The sequence below is a fragment of the Henckelia pumila genome, chromosome 2, assembly GCF_033568475.1.
Source record: "Henckelia pumila isolate YLH828 chromosome 2, ASM3356847v2, whole genome shotgun sequence".
Taxonomy (NCBI): Eukaryota; Viridiplantae; Streptophyta; class Magnoliopsida; order Lamiales; family Gesneriaceae; genus Henckelia; species Henckelia pumila.
The window spans coordinates 183,473,443-183,496,503 of NC_133121.1; the positions used below are offsets into that span (position 1 = coordinate 183,473,443).

Here is a 23,061-nt window from a genome sequence, read left to right on the forward strand (position 1 = left end):
TTTGTATCTGCTCTGGAATAGAAATTGTAGCTGAAGTTGAGATTATCTCACATATTGTGGCATGTCTACAATTTCATTCTGCCTCATCACTCAGTTTCAGATCTCTTGGCCCTGTCTATGGCTGTCACAAAATGTTTCAGTCGCCAACAGTTACTCAAGCATAATCTCCAAATTCAAGCCATGAATAAATACTCAATCTTGAGCTTCTTTATCATCAACAATTCAAAGAATCTTAATACACTTGAAAATCTAATAGCGTATTCTTCATTATTCAAAATACTCTATTTCTAATTGGTATATTCTAATTTCTTGGTATACACTTTTTTCTTGGCATAATTTGCTTTCTCATCTTTTCTATCTGTTGTGGCAAAGAACCGTTAATAGACCACGTTGTTCTAAGAACTTACCAAGAAATCTATATACATATACTCTTTCAGAATGTCTTTGTCACACTCCATCAGCTTTTTGCTAGATTTTGAAGGTTCTATACAATCAATCTGATGTGACATTCATCTGCATATTCAAAGGATTTGAACAACTGATCAAGCTCTTCAAATCAAATTCTACCTGCAATAGCATCTATTGGTTCTCTGAGATACTGTTCTGTTCAATCGTAAGTACTTCTTTCAGCTGAACAATATAGTTCTGTTCAGTCTGAGGTGCTTACTTCACCCAAAGAACACTGTTCTATTCACTACTGGGTGCTTACATCACCCGGGGAAATCTTATAACAAAATCAATAAGAATTTTTAAACAAAATCATAAATCAGTAAGACATGCATTTCTATCAAAAGTAGATTACATTCGCAAGCAATTTATTAAATCACGTAAAGCATAATCATGCAATACTATAAATGCATGCGACTCAATCTACCCCGCTCAACTCTATCTCAGTCCGAGAAACTTACGCTCTGATACCACATGTTGTGGGGACCTCGGGTTGCTAATCTCGTTTTAAGTGCAATTAACGATTAATCATAATTAATCATACAATTAAATAATAAATTAAAACAAGAGAAAATTTTTTTAAAAAAAAAAAATTCAGCACCTCGCTCGATCGATAAAATCCTACCGATCGAGCGGGCAAAAAATATTGATAGTCTCGGGTTCCAGCCAAAACAGGACTCGCTCGATCGGTGCAATTCTACCGATCGAGCAAGCTAGCATTTGCTCGAATTTGCTGCTGATTTTTGTGCTGTCAAAACCAACTTCTAAGCATAAACATAAGTCTGAAAAATATACCTCAACATGTATATCCAAGTCTAGAATTAATCTAAACAATTACATGTATTCAAATATTTATCTAGACATCTAAAACACATAGAAATCTCAAGTAAAATCAATACTTGACAATTCAAAATATATACAATCTCTTGCATTCTAAACATGTTCGGTAAGATCTATACCACATGTTATCTTTCTAAACATAAACCCGAGTCACCACGCGCTAAAACTCTTTCTCTCGAGCTACCCATATCCGTTTTGGTAAGCTTCTGCCCCACCTGTTGTAATGCACACATACAAAACAAAACAACATCCGGATAAACTAAGGTGAGAAATAATTCTCAGTATAATCAACATATACATGCGTTAAAGTAATATCATATCGACTCTAATCATATCAACTCGAAAATAGAGTAAAGATAACGCATATATAAAGAATTTATTCCTATCACACTCTTTGCCATCAAGATTCGTATACGATCTTGACATGGATATCCATCTATCGTCGTCTCATCAGACTCAAAAATAAGGTCCATCTGACTTTGGCATAAGAATCTATTCATATCTCATATCATATCATATAATGATCCACTATCTGAAATGGATCGACAACATCAATAATATAAACACAAACGATAAACAAGTATGTGGTTTTTGCGAAATAACTCAAGAAGTGTCATTCTTAAGTATTAAATTCCTGACTCTCGATGTTGTCTTATACCTTTCTTTCTTTCTTTCTTTCTTTGAATGTGTTCCAAATCTGGAAATCATCCACAAGACATGTATCAAAATCTGCTCAAGTTCAATCAAACATCAAGGTAGAAAACAACTTCAAGCTTGCTCCAAAACTCTCCCATTCGAAGCTGGACTTCTCGAGTTCGATCAATCTATTATCTAATCTGAAACAAAGCATATTCAAGCTATATAGATTAGCAAAATATCATCATACACCAGCAAAGTCAGAAACATAATGATTGAAGCCACGCTGGAAAATCATAACAATCACATACGTGGTCCATTCTTTGATTTGGCTTCAATTTCTTCGATTCGAACTCGATATATTATACTTGAGGTCTAAACTGAATTCATGCCATCTCAATAATCTATTCTAAATCCGATTACCATTGAAACAAAGCTCATTCAACTTCAAATATTTGATCAAATGGCCGGAATGAAATCCGACGTCGAAACTATTCGAAACGGGTAATTCTAAAAGCATAAACATCATTGTTTCAGCTATATATCCTCATCAATAATCTCAAGCCATTCACGTAAATATCATTTCAAAAATTCAGATTAATATCAATTCAAAATCTCCAACCGGCGGCGTAACGGCTCGAATTCAATAATTCCAAAAGCTGAAACATTATCTTATCTATGATCTAAACTCAATATCCAACTCATTTCATCAGCATAATTTCGAAATCCATCACCCTTAATTTTCAGAATTAAATCAATAAATCAAAAACATGTTTAAACGACGATCTTTTCTCGATCCGACATAGATATACTATCGTCGTCTATACTATAACATATTTATCCAATAAAATCTTAATTCTAACAATATCATAAAATTTAAAAATCATAAAACTTCATCATAATTACGTCAAAACTTAGCACTCGAAATCGTGATCGCAAATATACGATCAATCGAAAATTCTACCGGCCGGATCAATTTTTATCGAAGCTCGAAAGGGTCAAAAATGGTTTGGAACCCTCCTTTACTTCTCTCTCGGTTCCCTACTGACTTTGGGCTGAGTAATCTGGTGATTTCTATATCTTACACGTATAAACAAAGCAAGTTGCAAAGAAATTTCACTTTGGTCCCTAAACTTTGGCCTAATTGCAAATTAGTCCCCAGACAAGCGATTTAATTCAATTTCAATCCTAAATAATTTAAAAATATTAGAATGTAATTCTAAACTCTAAATATTCTCAAATTAAATAGTATCGGATTAAAATTAAATAATTTTGTACCTTATCGCAGTTTAGTCCTTGAACTACTCAATATTTGCAATTGGGTTTTTGCTCGGATTTCATCCTCAAATTAAATCCTGGTTAATTCCAAACTCAAAATTTCAATCTTAAATCTCATAAATATTTAATCCAAATATTTTATTCTTTTAATTTAAGAATCTTGGAATTTAATTATCAAAATCCGTAAATTTTCAAATTAAATATCTTTGGCTCGAAAATTAAATCTACAATTTTCATAAATACTCCAATCAATATTTTACCAAATTACAAAATTTAAATCTCAAATTTCATAATTAATAAATTAATATTTTCGGGCCTTACAATAAATCTTCTCTTCCACGACCTCCGGCAGATCGACGATAGCTGATTTTGCTTCGTTATTTTATCTACTACTTGTAGCTGACATTTTTGATCTTGAATCAAAGCATCTTTTTACTGTTCTACGTCACCTTTTGATGATTTATCAAAAAGGGGGAAAATCAATTTAGACAAAATCAAATGATAAGTCATGATAAGTCAGTTTACATTAGTATCATCTAAAGTTTTGATAAACACCAAAAAAGAGAAAATTGTTGGAAAATCGATTGTTGGAAAATCGATTGAGAATTAAGTTTTGGAATTTACAAATAAATACTAAAATGATGAGAAAAACTATCGAGATAAACTGAAAAGATCAGAGTGATAAACTGAAAAGATCCGAGCTCTAAACTGAAAAGATCCAGATACTAAACTGAAAATATCCGAGCGCTAAACTGAAAAGATCCAGATGCTAAACTGATTTGATAAACTGATCCGATGACAAAGATCAACTAATATATCTCCAAAGATGCTAAACTGATTTGATAAAATGATAGGATGAAAGCATCAGTCTACCCTCGATGAAAGAATTAGTCGACCCTCACGATAAAAGCATCAGTTTACCTTGAAAGGCATCAGTCTACCAGTGCGAATTGAATAGATAGAGTTTTTCGTACTCTGACACATTCTGCAGAAAGTAGTGCCGCGATCCAAGAGAATGTCAGCTCCAGAAATTGTCAAGTGACAGTGACAAATGCAACGGGTATATTTCAAAATACCTTCAAGATCAGATCCGATTTGAAATTATGACCATTAACACCCGAAGACTATAAATAAGAGATTCAATCTATCGAGCAACAACTTTTGCCAAAAACGCTTGCTGTGATAATATCTAGGCTTCCAAAGTTTAAAGACTACAAAAAGGACTCGAAGCACAACACTTAGACGATTATTCTGATCATTCAAGTATCGATCTTGTGTAAAGTTGTAAACGAGTTACAACAAGTGTATTTCATCAGTCTAGGACTGAAACTGAAGCTGAAGCTGTAACTAGGAGTTATTGTTTAGGCAGTGTATAAGCCCTAAACTGGATTGGGGTTTTGCAAACTATTTGTAAAATTCAAAGTATTCTAGTGATATCCTTCCGAGGAAGAAGAAGGGGTGACGTAGGAGTAATTGAAATCTCCGAACATCCATAAACATCTCATTGCGTCTTTTCATCAGTTTACTTGCTTCTACCTATCTTGCACACACAAGTTTTTACAAGTATTCAGAATCTGTAATTTGACATATTTTCGCACACTCACTGTTTTTCAAATTGCATTAGACATCAAGATAAAACTGAGAACTCAATCACTAAACCGATTGAATTCGTAGTCAGCCTTGAAAGAAATTTTTAGAGTGTATTCACCCCCCCTCTACACATCTAAACCGATCCTAATAAGTTTAATAGATAATTCATTTTTCATATGGAGTTTTTAGTAATCTCGAGATTTCACAGGGGTGTGTATGCAATTATCTCATATGAAAATATAGAGTCAAAATCACAATGTTCCAAATTAACGGACCAAAATTGCAATTTTTTATTTATTTTTCCATAATTATATTTGATTTATTTATATTGATGAATGTAATTTATGATATTTAATTTTGTTTAAATTCCAAATTATTCATTAATTTTATATTATATATTTTTTAATTTTCTACACACATTTTCCATCAAATGTTCCTGCAATTGTTTATCGGCAAAAAGTTACTTCTGTAATGAAATACATTGTATTTTTAATAACAAATAAACTATATGACAATAATTTATTCCTTGATTGCACTTATATTTTAGTATTTGAAGTTAACTTTATAAATGCAATATAATATAATAAAACAAAATTTAAAACACGAGTATGAAAGTAGTTTTTTTAAAAAACAATTCTACTATAAAAATAAATTTTGGTTACGACATATTTATAAAAAAATTTGAAAATAATGATACGTCAAAATTGAATAGATATTTTATAATAAAAATACATTAGAAATATAAGATTTTCTCGAAATATAATTCTTAGAAAAATCTAAAAACAATTAACATAAAAATGATTAGATGTTGAAAAATAAAAATATATATTCATTAAAATTATTAAAGATAATATATATATTTTATTGTAAATATAAAAATGTAAATAGAATGACAAAATTTTTTTACTGTGGATTTTCTATTTTAAAATAGAAAACGGTTAAAACTGTTGTCTTTGCCCAAATAAAACTGTTGTAAAAAGTCCGGTTATTAAAAAAAACACGCTATTTGAAAAACGACAACGGATTTAAATTGTTGCAAAACTGTTGTCGTAAGCCTCAAAAGATAACAGATTTAAACTGTTGTAGAATCGTTGTCGTATGCCTCCAAAGACAACGGATATAAACTGTTGCAAAACCGTTGTAGTATGCCTCCAAAAACAATGGATATAAACTGTTATCGTTGGACATGTTTTTTACAACACCAACAATTACAACGGTTTTAACCCCCCTACATCCGTTGTCGTTTTCCGTTTTTTTTTGTAGTGAATTTGCTCTTAGATTGTGTATTTTTCCATTAATTGTATAGAGATTTTCTACATAATGCTTTGAAAATCTAAAAATTGATATATAAAGAATATATGTTTGACAGATAAAAAAATATTGTCACTGAAATTATTAAAGAAAAATATTTCTATATACACAAAAGTGTGAATAGAAATAAAAAATTTCATTAGAGAAGTAACTTTTTTCCGATAAATAATTGCATGAACATTTGATAGAAAATGTGTGTAGAAAATTAAGAAAAAATATAATATAAAAATTATGGATAATTTGGAATTTAAACAAAAAAATTAAATATCATAAATTACATTCATCAATATAAATAAATCAAAGATAATTATGAAAAAATAAATAAAAAATTACAATTTTGGTCCGTTAATTTGGTACATTGTGATTTTGGCTCTATATTTTCATATGAAATAATTGCATGCACACCTCTGTGAAATTTCGAGATTACTAAAAACCCCATATGAAAAACGAATTATTTATTAAACTCCTTGTATTTTCAAATCTTGAGCACATACATATCTATATTTTCAAATTTGAGCATTCATCTCCTTATCTGTACGTGTTTTCACGGGTGTTTATGATCAAAATTTGAAGACCTGACTTAAAAGTTGTAGAGGGTTTTCAACGATCTCGTAATTTCAGTTTAGTCTTGCATGTTTTGATTTTTGGCAATTTTAGTCATTTTTCATAAAAAAAAATGCTGATGTGACACTATACATGACATTGTCACAAAAGTGTCACATTAGCGTTACATCGAAAAAATACGAAAATTTCCAAAAAAAAATTGTCAAACCAATTTGAAGGTGAATTTTTATAATTAAATAAGAGACGAATTGACACATTGTATTTTTAATAACAAATAAATTATATGACAATAATTTAATCTTTGATTGCATTTATATTGTAATAGTATATGTTTAAAACCTAATCCACATTTATCGACAAAATAAAGATCCAAACATAAATTCTTTTGTCACCGTTACTTAATTAGAAATTTATTACGCCTAAAAGCATAATACCATCCGACATGTTTGCTTTTGCTTATTTATTAGATAACAATACATGGTTACTATTTGCTGCATCATTTTGCATGGTTAAAAAGAAAAGAAAAGAAGCTGGTGTACTATTTACTACATTATTGTACCATCATGCATGGTGGCCATTGGTTTTAGGTAGCAATACATGGTATTTAATTTTCTCATAAATTCTTCCACTGCCTTCAACAAACCCCAGCTCAACTAGAACGTACGGATGTTCAGAGCTTGATAAATTTTTTAATTCTAAATGAAAGAATTAGCAACATGAAGTTAAATAATTATGAAATTGGCTATGCATGAAAAATAATATTTTTTAAAAAAACGAAAAGAAACACGTTGGGTACGTACTGTACGTTTGCTACATTAATATTGTAACCAAAATCATGGTGGCCATTGCTTTTAGATAGAATACGTTGCTTTTAGCTGCATCATTTGCATCGTTGACTCATAAAGATCAGATCTGTATTAATTCACAGCTAAAATAGAGATGGCTGAAGGTGCGATGAATCGATTATCTCAGTTGTTCCCATTGTTGGGATGGGAGGATTGGGAAAGACCACTCTAGCTCGGAATATTTTCAATCATCAAACCATAAAGAACCATTTCAATCAAAGGATTTGGGTCAGTGTATCCAAAATTATTGACAAAAAGGATTTGCTTCTGAAAATCTGGGGAATCTTGTCCAAAGAATCTGTTCACGATTCATCTCTGGCCGAGGAAACTGTCTTGGAGCAGCTTCAATCCAAGCTGAAAGAAGCAAGATATTTGCTCGTACTTGACGATTATCTGAATGTCGAAAGGAGTGAATGGGACAGCTTCATGAATTGTATGAAGGGAATCAGTCCAAAGAGGGGAAATTTCATAATGGTTACCACTCGAAATCAACATGTGGCATCATATGTGAAAACACGTACCGTTCCTTCTATAGATTTCTTATCGGTTGATGACTGTTGGTTGATAATTAAGGCGATAACTTTTCCTAGCTAGCCAACCAGTTCCTGAAGATTTTGTAGCTATTGGAAAGGAGATTGCGCGTGCATGTCAACTAGTTCCTGAAGATTTTGAAGCCATTGGAAAGGAGATTGCGCGTGCATGTCATGTTATGGATTATGCCGGAGTGATCATGACGATAATAATAATTGCGGAATAAAACAATCAACAAGAACACCAAGATTTACGTGGTTCACCCAATATAGGCTACGTCCACGGAGCTGCTGCAATATTTATAACCGGAGAAATATTACAAGTGTATATAAAACACTATATCTCACCACACCCAAACCCCGAGTATTACCGAGAAAATATTTCTCTAACTCACACAAGAGAACACTCAAGAAAACTCTCACTATTTTTCTTATGCTCTCTATTTGTAGAAGCTTTGTATTGCTTCGTTTTGGGATACATTTCAAGCAAGGGTTATGTGCTTATTTATAGGCAAGTTTGCTCATGAATGCAAGATGGAGAATTGGCCACGTTGTGATTTTTCAATTTCCACAAAAGACAGCAACTTGGTCAAATAATGTTTGCTGCGTGTTCTTTTTGAATTCACCTAACATTTCTCCCACTTGAAGACTTGATTTCAATCATGGTTTCACACAATCAATGCAGCAACTCATGATTTCTCTTTCATACTTGCAGTCCGACTGAAGTCGAGCATAACTTCAGTTTGTCAGTGGTCACCGCCTTTGTGAACATATCAGCTGGATTTTTACTTCCAGGAATCTTCTCAAGCATCAAGATTCCATCTTCCAGAACAGATCTGATGAAATGGTACCGAACATGTATATGCTTCGTCCTAGCATGATAAACAGGATTCTTTGCCAAATGAATAGCACTCTGACTGTCACAGTGTAATGTGCTATCCTCAAGCTTCTGACCCAACTCCTCAAGGAATGATCTCAACCATATCATCTCCTTGCTAGCTTCTGTCACTGCAACATACTCAGCTTCAGTAGTCGAAAGTGCAACAATCTTTTGCAACTTGGACACCCAACTTACAGCCGTACCACCCAATGTGAACACATATCCAGTAGTACTCTTCCTGCCATCTAGGTCACCACCCATGTCGGCATCTACAAAACCTTGTAAGCCTGAATCTGACTTTCTGAAGCACAGAGATGAACTGATAGTACCTTTCAAATATCTGAGAATCCACTTCACTGCTTTCCAGTGTTGTTTTCCAGGATTGCTCATAAACCTGCTCACAACTCCCACTGCATGTGATATGTCTGGTCTGGTGCACACCATTGCATACATGAGGCTTCCGATAGCAGAGGCATAAGGAACCTTATTCATATAAGCATGCTCCTGCTCCGTCGATGGTGATTGAGCTTTGGTTAGTTTGAAATGACTAGCCAAAGGAGTACTAACCGGTTTTGCTTCATCCATGTTGAATCTGCTAAGCACCTTTTTCACGTACTCTGCCTGAGATAACTTCAAGACTCCGTTCACCCTATCTCTCAAGATCCTCATACCAAGAATTTGTTTTGCAGCTCCCAAATCCTTCATTGCAAATTCTTTTGACAACTCTCTTTTGAGTTTATCAATCTCCTCCAGACAAGATCCTGCTATCAACATGTCATCCACATATAGCAGTAGAATGATATAAGAACCATCAATCTTCTTCACATAACAACAGTGATCCACCTGACACCTCAGGAAACCGTTGTTATTCATAAATCCATCAAACTTCTTGTACCACTGTCTTGGAGCTTGTTTGAGACCGTACAAGCTCTTCTGAAGTTTGCATACCATTTTATCCTTCCCTCGTACTTTAAATCCCTATGGCTGCTTCATATAAATTTCTTCATCTAAGTCACCATGAAGAAACGCCGTCTTTAAATCTAACTGCTCCAGATGTAAGTCTTCCTTAGCCACTAGTCCAAGTACTGTTCTGATAGTGGTCAGCTTCACCACTGGAGAGAAAATTTCAGTGTAATCAACGCCTTCTCTTTGTTGAAAGCCTTTTACAACAAGTCTTGCCTTGTACCGTTTGCTGCCATCAACTTCTTCTTTGATTCGGTACACCCACTTGTTGTGTAATGCCTTTTTGCCTTCCGGAAGTTCCATCAACTTCCATGTCTGATTGGATGATAGTGAATCCATCTCATCTTCCATGGCTAACTCCCACTTGATTGAATCATCATTTTTCATTGCTTCTTCAAAGGTCTCCGGTTCACCTTTATCAGTCAGCAAAATATAGTGAAGTGCAGGGGAGTATTTCTGAGGTGGTCAGATTGTTCTAGAAGATCTCCTGAGTTCAATTTCCGGAGTTTGTGGGTCATCATCTTGTGCAGTTTCTTCTTCCTGGTTACTATCCTCCGACTCATTCACAGGAATATCAATCAATGGCACTTCATTTGACTTCTGGACTTCAGGACATTTATCTCCAGTTGGAATGTCTGAGTTGTCCTTGTACAAAACTTGCTCATTGAAAATGACGTCTTTGCTCCGAATGATCTTCCGATTTTGGTCATCCCAGAACCGATAACCAAACTCATTATCTCCATAACCAATAAAGAAACACTTCTTAGATTTCGGATCAAATTTCGTTCTGTTGGCTGAATCGATGTGAACATATGAGAGACAACCAAACACTTTCAAGAACGAAAGGTTTACTCCTTTGTCGCTCCAGACCTCCTCTGGTATTCTGCAATCAAGTGGTACCGAAGGTCCTCTGTTGATCAAATACGCTGCAGTGTTAACTGCATCAGCCCATAATGATTTCGGCAGTCCAGCGTGCAATCTCATGCTCCTGGCTCGCTCATTCAGGGTCCTGTTTATTCTTTTAGCTACACCATTCTGTTGAGGTGTACCAGGAATGGTTTTCTCCATTTTGATCCCGTTCTTTGCACAATACTTCTTGAACTCAAAATCTTTATATTCTCCACCATTATCAGACCGTAAACACTTCACCTTCAAGTTGGACTCATTCTCCACCATGGATTTCCATCTTTTAAATGTCTCGTAAACATCAGATTTATTTTTCAGAAAATAAACCCAAACTTTCCTGCTCGAATCGTCGATGAATGTGACGTAGTATCTTGAGCCTCCAAGGGATGTCACAGGAGATGGTCCCCATACATCAGTATGAATCAACTCCAACTTTGCTGCTTTCGGTTCTTTACCGCCTTTAGAAAAGCTCACCCTTTTCTGTTTTCCAAGAACACAACTTTCACACAGTTTGTGTTCGACAGTTTTTAACTCCGGTAGCTTCCCTTTTGACATCAGCATCTTCATTTCTTTCTCACTCATATGTCCAAGTCTACAGTGCCATAGACTTGAGTTAGCTCCAGCATCCACAACTGCTAACATGTCTCTGCAACTGGAAGTCATGTAGAGGGTTCCAGTTTTCGTTCCTCGAGCAACAATCATGGCTCCTTTGCTCACTTTCCAAGAGCCATCACCAAGGTCATTTTATGGCCTTCGTCATCGAGCTGTCCCACTAAGATCAGATTTCGGGTCAACTTTGGTACATGTCTAACTTTGTTGAGCTCCAGATGGATCCGTTTGACATTTTCAAACTGATATCACCCATACCAGCTATTTCCAACGGTTTTCCATCAGCCAAGAAAATTTTTCCGTAATTACCAGCAATGTAATTACTAAACACCTCACGATCACCGGTGGTATGAAATGAAGCTCCCGAATCCATAACCCAAGAATCAACCGGGCTTTCCATGGATAGTACTAAGGCATCATGTACATCCTCAGTAACAGCATTTGCATTATTCTTGGGTGATCTGCAGTCTTTTTTCATGTGACCAGTTTCACCACAGCTCCAGCACTTCAATTTCTTTTCAAAGGTATTTTTGTCTTTTCCAGTTCTTGATTTGGATCTGCCACGCCATCGGTTAGATCTCTTTTCTACACTCCTGCCTCTGCCCCTGTTCTCGAGATTTAGGGCAGATGATGATGTCCCTTCACCCGAATCCATCCTGCGAACTTCTTCACCAAAGATTCGATCTCTGACATCATTGAATTGTAACTTTCCCTTTCCAGCAGAATTGCTAACCGCTGCCCGCATCGGCTCCCAAGCATTTGGCAAAGACGCCAAAAGAATAAGTGCTCGAATTTCATCATCAAATTTAATTTCAACCGATGTTAGCTGGGAAATAATCGTGTTGAATTCATTGAGGTGTGCTGCCACTGAAGCACCTTCCTCCATCTTTAAGTTGAATAATTTTTTCATGAGGAACACTTTATTATTTGCTGATGGCTTCTCGTACATGTCCGACAAAATGGACATCATCTCCTTCGTGGTATTTGCCTCCGCCACGTTGTGTGTCACGTTCTTTGTTAGGGTCAATCGTATTACCCCTAACACTTGTCGGTCAAGAAGCTCCCATTCATCATCCTCCATCTTTTCTGGCTTCACCCCGGATAGAGGTTGATGTAGCTTCTTGCTATACAGATAATCTTTAATCTATAACCGCCAGAACGTAAAATCTGTATCGTCAAACTTATTGATTCCAGGTCCCGATCCGTCATTTCCGGCCATCGCTTCACCTGCCTTAATAAAATTTCAAAAAATCTTTTCTGATGTGGAAGATCAGACAAAGCTGCAACCACAGAGCATACTCAGAATTTTAAGAAATTTTTCACCAAGGCTCCCGAACACCGTAACAGCTTTGATACCAGTTGTTATGGATTATGCCGGAGTGATCGTGACGATAATAATAATTGCGGAATACAACAATCAACAAGAACACCAAGATTTACGTGGTTCACCCAATATAGGCTACGTCCACGGAGCTGCTGCAATATTTATAGCCGGAGAAATATTACAAGTGTATATAAAACACTATATCTCACCACACCCAAACCCCGAGTATTACCGAAAAAATATTTCTCTAACTCACACAAGAGAATACTCAAGAAAACTCTCACTATTTTTCTTATGCTCTCTATTTGTAGAAGCTTTGTATTGCTTCGTTTTGGGATACATTTCAAGCAAGGGTTATGTGCCTATTTATAGGCAAGTTTGCTCATGAATGCAAGATGGAGAATTGGCCACGTTGTGATTTTTTAATTTCCACAAAAGACAGCAACTTGGTCAAATAATGTTTGCTGCGTGTTCTTTTTGAATTCACCTAACATGTCAAGGTCTACCATTAGCAGCCAATGTGGTTGGGGGAAGTTTACGAGACAAGAGAATAGATTATTGGAAGTCATTTCAACAAGAAAGTGCCAATGATGATGTTTCTCTGTTGAAAGTATTGAAGATCAGCTATGATCGATTACCATCTTCATTGGTTAAAAAATGTTTTGCATATTGTTCCATTTTTAGCAAGGGAGAAAAGCTAGAAAGAGAGAGATTGATCCAACTTTGGATGGCAGAAGGGTTGCTCTTTCGAAATAGTGATGGAAGTGGTGATCAAATGGAGATTCTAGGCCACAAGTTTTACACTATTTTGTTGCAAATTTTTTTCCTACACGAGCCAAAAATGGATAAGTATGGCGGAATCATGTATAGCAAGATGCACGATTTTGTTCATGACCTCTCCAGTTCGGTCGAGAAGGCGAAATCTCCTAATGCTGAAGAAGTTACTCTTCGAGTAAGATATTTACCGGTCGACTACGAGCACAACAATATCAAGAAGGAGCAGACAAGTTGTCTGCCAAATTTGTTTCTGAACAAATTCGAGGAGGCCGAGTTCATTGGCAATATCATGTTTCCAGATTGCAAATATTTGTGTGTTCTTGATTTACAAGGAACAAGCATTGGTGAATTGACAAGTTCGATTGGAAAATTGATACATTTGAGATTTATCGACTTGTCCGAGAGTCGAATAAGAAATTTACCGGGTTCTATTTGTAAACTTTTCAATTTGCAAACTTTAAGGCTCATTGGTTGCACGGAACTGAGGAAGCTTCCAGATGAGCTGAAGTTTTTAGTTGGGCTGAGACACTTTGCTTTTTCTGGCTTCATAGACTCACTTTCATGGATGCCACCTGAAATCAGGAACCTAACTTCACTCCGATCACTAAGCTATTTTATCGTGAGCGACAAGGAGGGATGTCGAATTGATGAGCTGGGATGTCTAAAGAATCTAGAGGGGAAACTAAGGATATGGAATCTTGAAAAAGTGGGTGATAAAGAAGAATCGAAGAGAGCACGTTTATCAGAGAAGAAAAATCTAGAAATTTTACAGTTCTTCTGGAGAAATGAATCGTCAATGGGAGGAAACAACAATGACCGTGAAATCACGGGTTTGCTGATAACCCCCTATGAAAATTTTTTAAGCTAATAACCCTCTTTGATACTAGATTTGTAGCATACACACCCTTTCCAGCTAAAAAATGACGAAAATACCCCTACTTAAATAAATAATAAAATTAATTTTGTTTTATAATTCTATATTTAATTGAATAAAATAATCAAATTTTAGTTAAACAACTATGAAAATTATATATAATTATTTTTTATTAATATTTGTTATACACGAAATTATGTAATAATTTTAATTATTTTTTAAATAAAATTTAATATTTAAATTAATTAAAGTGATTGTATAAATAAACTTAATTGAAAATATAAGTTAATGCATTTGTGTTTTCATTTAAATCTTCAATAAAAGGTGATAAATTAAAGAATTCATAAAAGTCAAAGGGCATTTTCGTTATTTTTTAGCTAGAAGGGGTGTGTATGCTACAGATCTAGAATCACAGGAGACTTCTAGCTCAAAAAACTTTCATAAGGAGTTATCAGCAAACCCGAGATTTCATGAAGGTAATATATGTCATTTCCCATATATATAACTTGTCATCTCTGTTGGAAGTAGAAATTGAATGAGAGCAAGCCCCGAGATTTCTCATATCCCCCAAGTTTATATGGGTTTCGAAACATTTCAATGACAAAATATTTTCATTCAGGCAAGTTAATTCTCTGCTACAATTATTAATATTGTTAATTCCATCATTCACATTGGTTATATATTTTGTTTTTATATGTTCTAATTACTATATATATTTTTTTAAAAAAAATTTGACGTCATACAGGTTTGTGATCATCATGGAGAGAATTTGGCAACCAACATATATTTTTATGTTCTAGAATTATATGTGTATGATTGTGAGAAGCTAAAGGATGTGAGCTGCTTGCGACACCTCACCAGGTTGAAAGAGTTACATATTGATGGGTGTAGTGGAATGCTTAAGGAGAAATTGAATGAGATTTCTCATATTCCCAAACTTTGTGTGTATTGAAGGAGAGATTTGTTGAGGTACTATGCTACAATTATGTTGAAGCGGATGGAACAAGAATTCGGTGACCTATGTTGAAGTGGTTATATATTAATTCGGTGACCTTTGTTCATGTTTGTGTGTTAGTATTTTCTTGGTGTCTTTTATTTTTCACTTTGTTTCATTTTTTCCTCAGGACTAGCAATAGCTTAAGCGTGGAGAGATTTGATAAGTCTGATTTTTTCACTTATATTTTATTTTATTTAACTTGGCTTCTGTTGTTTATCAAGTGATATTATGTGTCTTCATATTTTTTTGTGTCGTGTACAAGAATTTAGGTAATATATAATTTATGGTGTGAAAACGTGATAAACTCATAATATTTATATTTTTAGTATCATATTTCTCGGGTTTTTGTCTGTTGCATATGTTAATTGGTGCGTTTATGTCATGTTTTGTAGTTGGAGGAAGTTTGATGATCTTGGCAAAAACTTGGGCTAAAAAGTTGAATTCTATCACATTTGGAGTTGTCAAGAGGAAAGTTTGAGAAATTGAGCAAACTAGAAGAGGTTTTGAAGCAAGGCGTGGGTGCGCTGAGTTACTACGATGTTACTATTTTATGAAAATTGAAGATTTCAGAATTTGAGAAGAAAATACCATATTTATAAATATGGTATTTAATTTATGGAAGAATTTTGAAAAGAAAATTTTTAGATAAATAAAGATAGTTGGAGATTTTCTATTTAAAAACAATATCTCTACATTATTTTTTTAGTTATGCTTTATCTTTTTTTGAATTTTTGGGATTTTATTTTTTTCCTTTTTTCTTAGTTTTACACGTTAGTTTAGGAAATCCTAGATTTCTGCTCCGCTTCTGCCTTCTGCACATTTGCACGGCAAAAGACAGGTGAATATTTTCTTCTTCTTTTTCTTTTCATAATTTCTAGGTTTAATCTTTTATATTAATTCTAGAGAATTATGAAGCCAACTATGTTTGGCTAAGTTTTTATTTCTGATTCAAGGAATATTTCTTGTATTTCAATTTATCACTGTGAGGTTTTGGTTTAAATTGATGTTCTTGTTTGTTTCTGGTATTTGTTGATTTATGATTTATTTTCATGAAAATTGTGGGTCAATTAATCTCACAAATTAATTTGATTTATGATTTTCTATTGCTAATCATGAGTTCAGTGATCCGTAATTGTCATAAATGATTGGTACTTGAGTAGCGATAGATTAGGCGTGTTGTGCTATCATAACATGTTTGATCTAAATAAATCAATGAAACTAGATTTAACAGTTGCAGCTATCTCGATTGTTAGATTTTAGAATTAATTGTTTTCACAAATCAAAAAGCTATTTTTAATCAATATGGAACGCTATCGTGCCCAGTTGGTTATTGATAAGTTTTGACTGGATGCTGGGTTTGGTCAATTAAAATAGGAGAACACAAAAATCTTAGTGGCTATCCCTATGATTTTAAGGTTAATTGCTAGAAACTGCATGAATAAATTATTTGTTAGCCGATGACTAGTGATATAATTGAAATACGAAAATTACTTGAATCAGAGTTTGGTAAAATATTTGAATTTCTCATTTAATTATTTGTTCATCTCATTTAGTTAATTCTTGCATTAGTCTTATTTTTTTTTTTAATTTCTGAAAACCAAAAACCCCCTTTTAGTTACATTTACTTGAAAGAAATAAATATATGTTCCCTGTGGATTTGAACCTACTCATTACTATACTCGTTTTGTTAGAGAGTAGGAATTTTAAGTTTGTTGGCTAACGACAGGCCTACCAAATTTTGGCGCCGTTGCCGGGGAACGGTGTTTATAATTATTTATTTCGAGTTCTTGTTATTAAATTATTTTTTTATGCCTCGTTCTTCTCGTACAGGTGAATTAGAATATATTCCAAAAATCGAGAACACAGCTAAGAGGTTGAGAAAAAAGGCGAGGCTACGACGTAACCAAGCATCAATTCCATCTCCTAGTTTGAACGCGAAATTGAACTCGAGCGAATCTGAAAGGGAATCTGACCCCGAGTTTGAAACTGAAGAAAGTGAGCAAGAAGAAACAATGGCAGAACCAGCACAGAGAACCCTCAGGGAGTTGGCTAATCCTAATGTTACTCAACAACCATTATGCATACAATTTCCTACTACTGAAGCCAATTTTGAATTAAAGTCTGGTTTGATTCATTAATTGCCAACTTTTCGTGGTCTTGCAGTTGAAGACCCGCATAAGCATTTAAAGGAGTTCCATATTGTTTGAACTGCCATAAAACCTCAAGGGATTACAGAGGAACAAATTTCACTGCGAGCTTTTCCATTCTCTCTGGCTGACAAGGCTAAGGATTGACTCTACTATTTGTCATCTGGAACAATAACAACTTGGAATGGAATGAAGCAGCAATTTCTGGAAAAATTCTTCCCAGCTTCGAGAGCAGCAAACATTAGGAAGGACATTTGTGGGATCCGGCAGTTACAGGGAGAGACTTTGTATGAGTACTGGGAAAGATTCAAGAAACTGTGCGCGAGTTGCCCGCAACATCAAATTTCTGAACAACTGTTGGTTCAGTATTTTTATGAGGGACTCTCAGTTCTTGATAGGAACATGATTGATGCTGCAAGTGGAGGAGCATTAGTGAACAAAACACCTCAAGAAGCAAGTGATCTGATCGTCAACATGGCAGCTAATGCTCAACAGTTCGGAACAAGAGAAGACAACGCTCCGCGACATGTTAAAGAGGTAAGTGTTAGTCCAATTGATCAAAAATTAGATTCTTTAACATCTCTTTTGGAAAAATTGGTTGTAGGACAAGCACAACAGGTCAAATCTTGTGGTATATGTTTGGTTGGTGGACATCCGACGGATATGTGTCCAACATTACAAGAAGATCCAACACAACAAGCCAATGCAATTGGCGGTTTTCCTGGACAACCACAACTTCGATATGACCCATATTCCAATACCTACAATCCGGGATGAAGAGATCACCCGAATTTCAGCTACAAGAACCAAGGAGGACAACAAGGATTTTCACAACAAAATTACAACAACAACCAGCACCTGCACAATCCTCTGACTCAGGTATGTCTCTATATGAAATTGTTAAAGCCCTTGCAACTAACACTCAAAAATTCCAACAGGAAACGAGGGCCAGCATTTAGAATCTAGGAAATCAGATAACCCAGTTAGCTACTGCGGTCAGCAATTTGGAGGCTCAAAATTCTGGAAAACTACCATCACAAACGGTAGTAAATCCAAGAGAAAATGCAAGTGCAATGGTGTTGAGAAGTGGAAAGAAGATCGAAATTGAGTCTATCTCTCCTATGAAGACTAATGAAGGAAAGGACATGGACAAGGAAGCTGAAAACACCTCCGAGGAGCAAACAAAGGTAAAACCCACATCCCATTCATCTGATATATCTAACGTGGTTGTTCCTCCTTTTCCTTCTAGGTTGGAAAAATCTAAGAAGACTGACTATGAGAATGAAGTATTGGAGATGTTTAGGAAGGTGAAAATTAACATACCCTTTATTGATGCAATTAAGCAAATTCCAAGGTATGCTAAATTTTTAAAGGATTTGTGCACCAACAAGAGGAGGCTGAGAGGTGATGAGAAAGTGAGTGTGGGAGAAAATGTATCTGGTGTAATAAAAAAGTCATTACCAAATAAGTGCAAGGATCCAGGTATGTTTACTATGCCTTGTGTTATTGGGAATTTTAAGACTGAGCGTGTCATGTTAGATTTAGGTGCATCCATAAATGTCATGCCATATTCGATTTATTGTGCTCTAAATCTGGGTCCTTTGAAAGAAACTAGAGTGGTGATTCAACTAGCTGATCGTTTTAATGCTTACCCGGAAGGGGTTGTTGAAGATGTCTTGGTGCAGGTTAAGAAATTGATATTTCCCGCAGATTTCTATATCTTGCGAATGGAAGAGGATTCCATGTCGAATTCACCTCCAATTCTGTTGGGAAGGCCATTCATGAAGACAGCTACGACAAAGATTGATGTCGATGATGGTACCCTCTCCGTCGAATTTGACGGAGAGATTGTAAAATTTAATATTTTTGATGCTATGAAATACCCAAGTGAAAATCATTCTATATGCTCTATTGATGTTGTTGATTCAATTGTGCAGGAAGTTTTTGAGGAAGAATGTGAGACTGAAAATTTTCAGATGTATGCACAATTGGATGTGAAAGAAGAATTAGCTGAAGCTTATGAAATTTCAGAACACGAAATTGATCAAACGAGGGTAACAAATTCAAAGGTTGAAATTCCATTCTCTCATAAAAAATTGCTACCTTCCGTTTTGCAGGCACCCAAAATAGAGTTGAAGAGTTTGCCAGATCATTTGAAATATATATATCGGGGTGATGAAGAGACTTTACCAGTGATCATCTCAAAGAAATTGACTGAAGATCAGGAAGAGAGGTTGGTCACAGTACTCAAGGAGCATAAAACTGCAATCGGGTGGACTTTAGCTGATATCAAAGGCATTAGTCCATCGATTTGCATGCATAGAATTCTTTTGGAGGATGATGCCAAACCGGTAAGAGAGTTCCAAAGAAAACTGAATCCAACAATGAAGGAAGTGGTAATGAAAGAAATCATCAAACTCTTAGATGAAGGCATAATCTATCCCATCTCGGATAGCAAATGGGTGAGCCCGATCCATGTTGTACCAAAGAAAACAGGCATTACGGTGGTAAGAAATCAAAATGATGAGTTGGTACCAATACGGGTACAGAATGGATGGCGAATGGTTATTGATTTTCGAAGGCTGAACTTAGCCATCAGAAAAGATCACTTTCCCTTACCTTTTATTGATCAGACATTGAAAAGGCTAGCTGAAAAAACTTATTTTTTGTTTTCTTGATGGATTTTTAGGTTACTACCAGATAGTCATTGCTCAGGAAGATCAGGAGAAAACAACTTTCACGTGCCCTTTTGAAACTTTCGCCTACAGACGCATGTCATTCGGACTTTGTAATGCCTCAAGTACATTCCAAAGGTGCATGCTAAGTATATTTTCTGAATATATTGAGAATTGCATTGAAGTATTCATGGACGATTTCACTGTTTATGGAAACTGATTTGAGGTTTGTCTGGATCACTTATCCAAGATTTTGAAAAGATGTATGGAAACCAATTTGGTTCTGAATTATGAAAAGTGTCACTTTATGGTGACTGAAGGTATTGTGTTGGGTCATGTTGTTTCGTCCAGGGGCATAGAGGTTGATAAGGCAAAAATTGATCTAATCACAAACTTACCTTTCCCCACTAATGTTAAGGAAGTTCGAGCTTTTCTTGGGCATGCAGGTTTTTATCGCAGGTTTATTAAGGATTTTTCAAAGATCACTTTGCCAATGTCCAAGTTACTGCAAAAGGATGTACCCTTCGAGTTTGGAGAGCGATGCAAGGAGGCTTTTGACAAACTCAAGAACATGCTGACTACTGCACCAATAATCAAGTCTCCTTACTGGAACTTGCCTTTCGAAATCATGTGTGATGCCAATAACTATGCAGTGGGAGCTGTTCTCGGCCAATGGATTGATAAGAAGAGTCATGTCATATATTATGCATCAAAGACGTTGGACCCTGCACAGTGCAACTACACAACTACTGAAAAGGAGCTTTTAGCAATTGTTTTTGCTTTAAATAAATTCAGATTATATTTGCTTGGTTCTAAAGTGTTGGTGTATTCTGATCATGCAGTGCTGAAGTATCTATTGGCGAAAAAGAAGTCGAAACCGAGGTTGATACGGTGGATACTTCTGCTCCAAGAGTTTGACTTTGAAATCAAGGATCGGAAGGGAACTGAGGATCCAGTAGCCGATTACCTGAGCAGATTGGTGAAAGAAGAGGAATCCATGCCTATCTCTGAATTCTTTCCTGATGAACAGTTATTCCAAGTTAAAGGTATGGTTCCTTGGTATGCGGATATAGTAAACTATTTGGTTAGTGGAATTTTTCCCTCTTCCCTTAGTAAATCCCGTAAGAATAAGATTCGATGTGAGGCAAAGTATTATGTGTGGGAGGAACCTGATTTATGGAAATTTTGTGCTGATCAAGTCATTAGGAGATGTGTTTCCTGAAAATGAGTACAAGTCAGTTTTGGTTTTCTGTCATAATTATGCATGTGGTGGTCATTTTGGACCGAAAAGAACTTCTAGAAAATTTTTGGATAGTGGTTTGTACTGGAAAACTCTGTTTAAAGATGCTTATCTGTTTTGTAAAAACTGTGAAAAGTTCCCAAGAAAGGGTTCTTTATCTCATAGAAATCAAATGCCCCAAACTCCCATTCTTGTTTGTGAAATTTTTGACATTTGGGGTATATATTTCATGGGTCCGTTTCCTTCATCATGTGGTTATGTTTTTATACTTTTGGCGGTTGATTAAGTATCAAAGTGGGTGGAAGCAAAACCCACCAGGAATAATGATTCGCAGGTTTTTGTAGGTTTCCTCAAGTTTAACATTTTCAGCAGGTTTGGAATCCCTAGAGCGCTAATCAGTGACCAAGGGACTCATTTTTGCAATAGAACTATTGAGGCTTTACTGAAAAAATATGGAGTTTATCACAGGGTAGCCACAGCTTACCATCCACAAACGAATGGTCAAGCAGAAGTTTCCAATAGAGAGATCAAGTCTATTCTTGCAAAAACGTTAAATCCAGGGAGGAAAGATTGGAGTATTCGTCTAGATGATGCACTTTGGGCCTACCGTACCGCATACAAAACTCCTATTGGGATGTCCCCTTACAGATTAGTGTTTTGGAAGACGTGTCATCTGCCAGTTAACATTGAGCATAAAGCATATTGGGCAGTGAAACGCTGTAACATGGACTTGGATGAGGCTGAAGAGACTAGGAAGCTGTACCTGCAAGAGTTAGAGGAACTACGTTTGAAGGCTTATGAGAACTCAAGGATTTATAAAGAGAAAAAGAAGTTGTTTCATGATAACTCTATCTTGAGGAAGCAATTTGTTGTTGGCCAAAAAGTACTGCTCTTTAATTCTCGGTTGAAATTCATGCCAGGTAAGCTTCGTTCTCAATGGATTGGTCCATTTGTTGTTACTAACGTGTTCTCTTATGGTGCAGTAGAAATTAAGAGTTTGGATACAGAGAAAATGTTCAAATTGAATGGACATCGACTGAAGGTGTTCTGTGAAGAGGAAAGTGTGTCGTACATGGAGATCGAGTTAAAAAGTCCTGATTACTCCACAACTTGAGGGAATTGGTAACGTCGAGCATAACGACGCTAAAAAAATTGCGCTTTTGGGAGGCAACCCAACATTTTTTTTTGTTTTTTTCATTATTATTATTTTTGTTTATGGTTGCTTTTGAAAAAAAAAAATCAGAAAATATTTTCCTACAAGGTGTGCCCACGCCCTATGAAAAATCATTTTTTGTACAAAAAAATCAAATTTTTTTCTTTAAATCTTTAAAATTTTCAGAAAATAGTTTTATACAAGGCGTGCCCACGCCCTATTAAAATTCATTTTCTGTTTTGAAAAAAAAAATTCGAATTTGCTTAAGTTTTATTTAATTAATAATTATAATTATCACAATAATAAGCATCACCTTCAAATCGCTGCTGCTAATCATCATCCTCATCGGAAATCATCATCAGCTCTTGTCATCTCCACGCCGGACATCGCCTGTTTTTCAACCGTCTGAACAATCACCAGGCACCGTGTTCTTCTCCTTCACGACAGCGCACGCTCCACATCATCATCACCGAAT

General features: G+C 35.4%; 2 protein-coding genes across 2 annotated transcripts; both read left to right on the plus strand.

Annotated features, from left to right (window-relative positions):
- Positions 1–2,386: 2,386 nt before the first annotated feature.
- LOC140879134 (putative disease resistance protein RGA3) lies at positions 2,387–14,394 on the plus strand. The gene is made up of 5 exons (XM_073282794.1): positions 2,387–2,427; positions 7,616–8,104; positions 8,757–8,888; positions 9,009–9,202; positions 13,224–14,394. The coding sequence occupies exons 1-5, from the start codon at positions 2,387–2,389 to the stop codon at positions 14,366–14,368; spliced, it is 2,001 nt and encodes a 666-aa protein (XP_073138895.1). The 3' UTR covers positions 14,369–14,394.
- A 4,197-nt stretch (positions 14,395–18,591) lies between these two features.
- On the plus strand, positions 18,592–22,547 carry LOC140879135 (uncharacterized). The gene is made up of 4 exons (XM_073282795.1): positions 18,592–20,014; positions 20,208–20,318; positions 20,514–21,239; positions 21,721–22,547. The coding sequence occupies exons 1-4, from the start codon at positions 18,592–18,594 to the stop codon at positions 22,545–22,547; spliced, it is 3,087 nt and encodes a 1,028-aa protein (XP_073138896.1).
- Positions 22,548–23,061: the final 514 nt, after the last annotated feature.

Excerpts from the sequence above, each read along its gene's own strand:
- LOC140879134 (XM_073282794.1), top strand. The coding sequence starts at position 2,387 with ATGGCCGGAATGAAATCCGACGTCGAAACTATTCGAAACGG. Across the intron at positions 8,105-8,756 it reads GCGATAACTTTTCCTAGCTA|TCCGACTGAAGTCGAGCATA; the intron begins GCCAACCAGTTC and ends TCATACTTGCAG. Across the intron at positions 9,203-13,223 it reads GTCGGCATCTACAAAACCTT|GTCTACCATTAGCAGCCAAT; the intron begins GTAAGCCTGAAT and ends TAACATGTCAAG.
- LOC140879135 (XM_073282795.1), top strand. The coding sequence starts at position 18,592 with ATGGTGTTGAGAAGTGGAAAGAAGATCGAAATTGAGTCTATCTCTCCT. Across the intron at positions 20,319-20,513 it reads CGGACTTTGTAATGCCTCAA|GTATTGTGTTGGGTCATGTT; the intron begins GTACATTCCAAA and ends TGGTGACTGAAG. Across the intron at positions 21,240-21,720 it reads ACAGTTATTCCAAGTTAAAG|TATCAAAGTGGGTGGAAGCA; the intron begins GTATGGTTCCTT and ends CGGTTGATTAAG.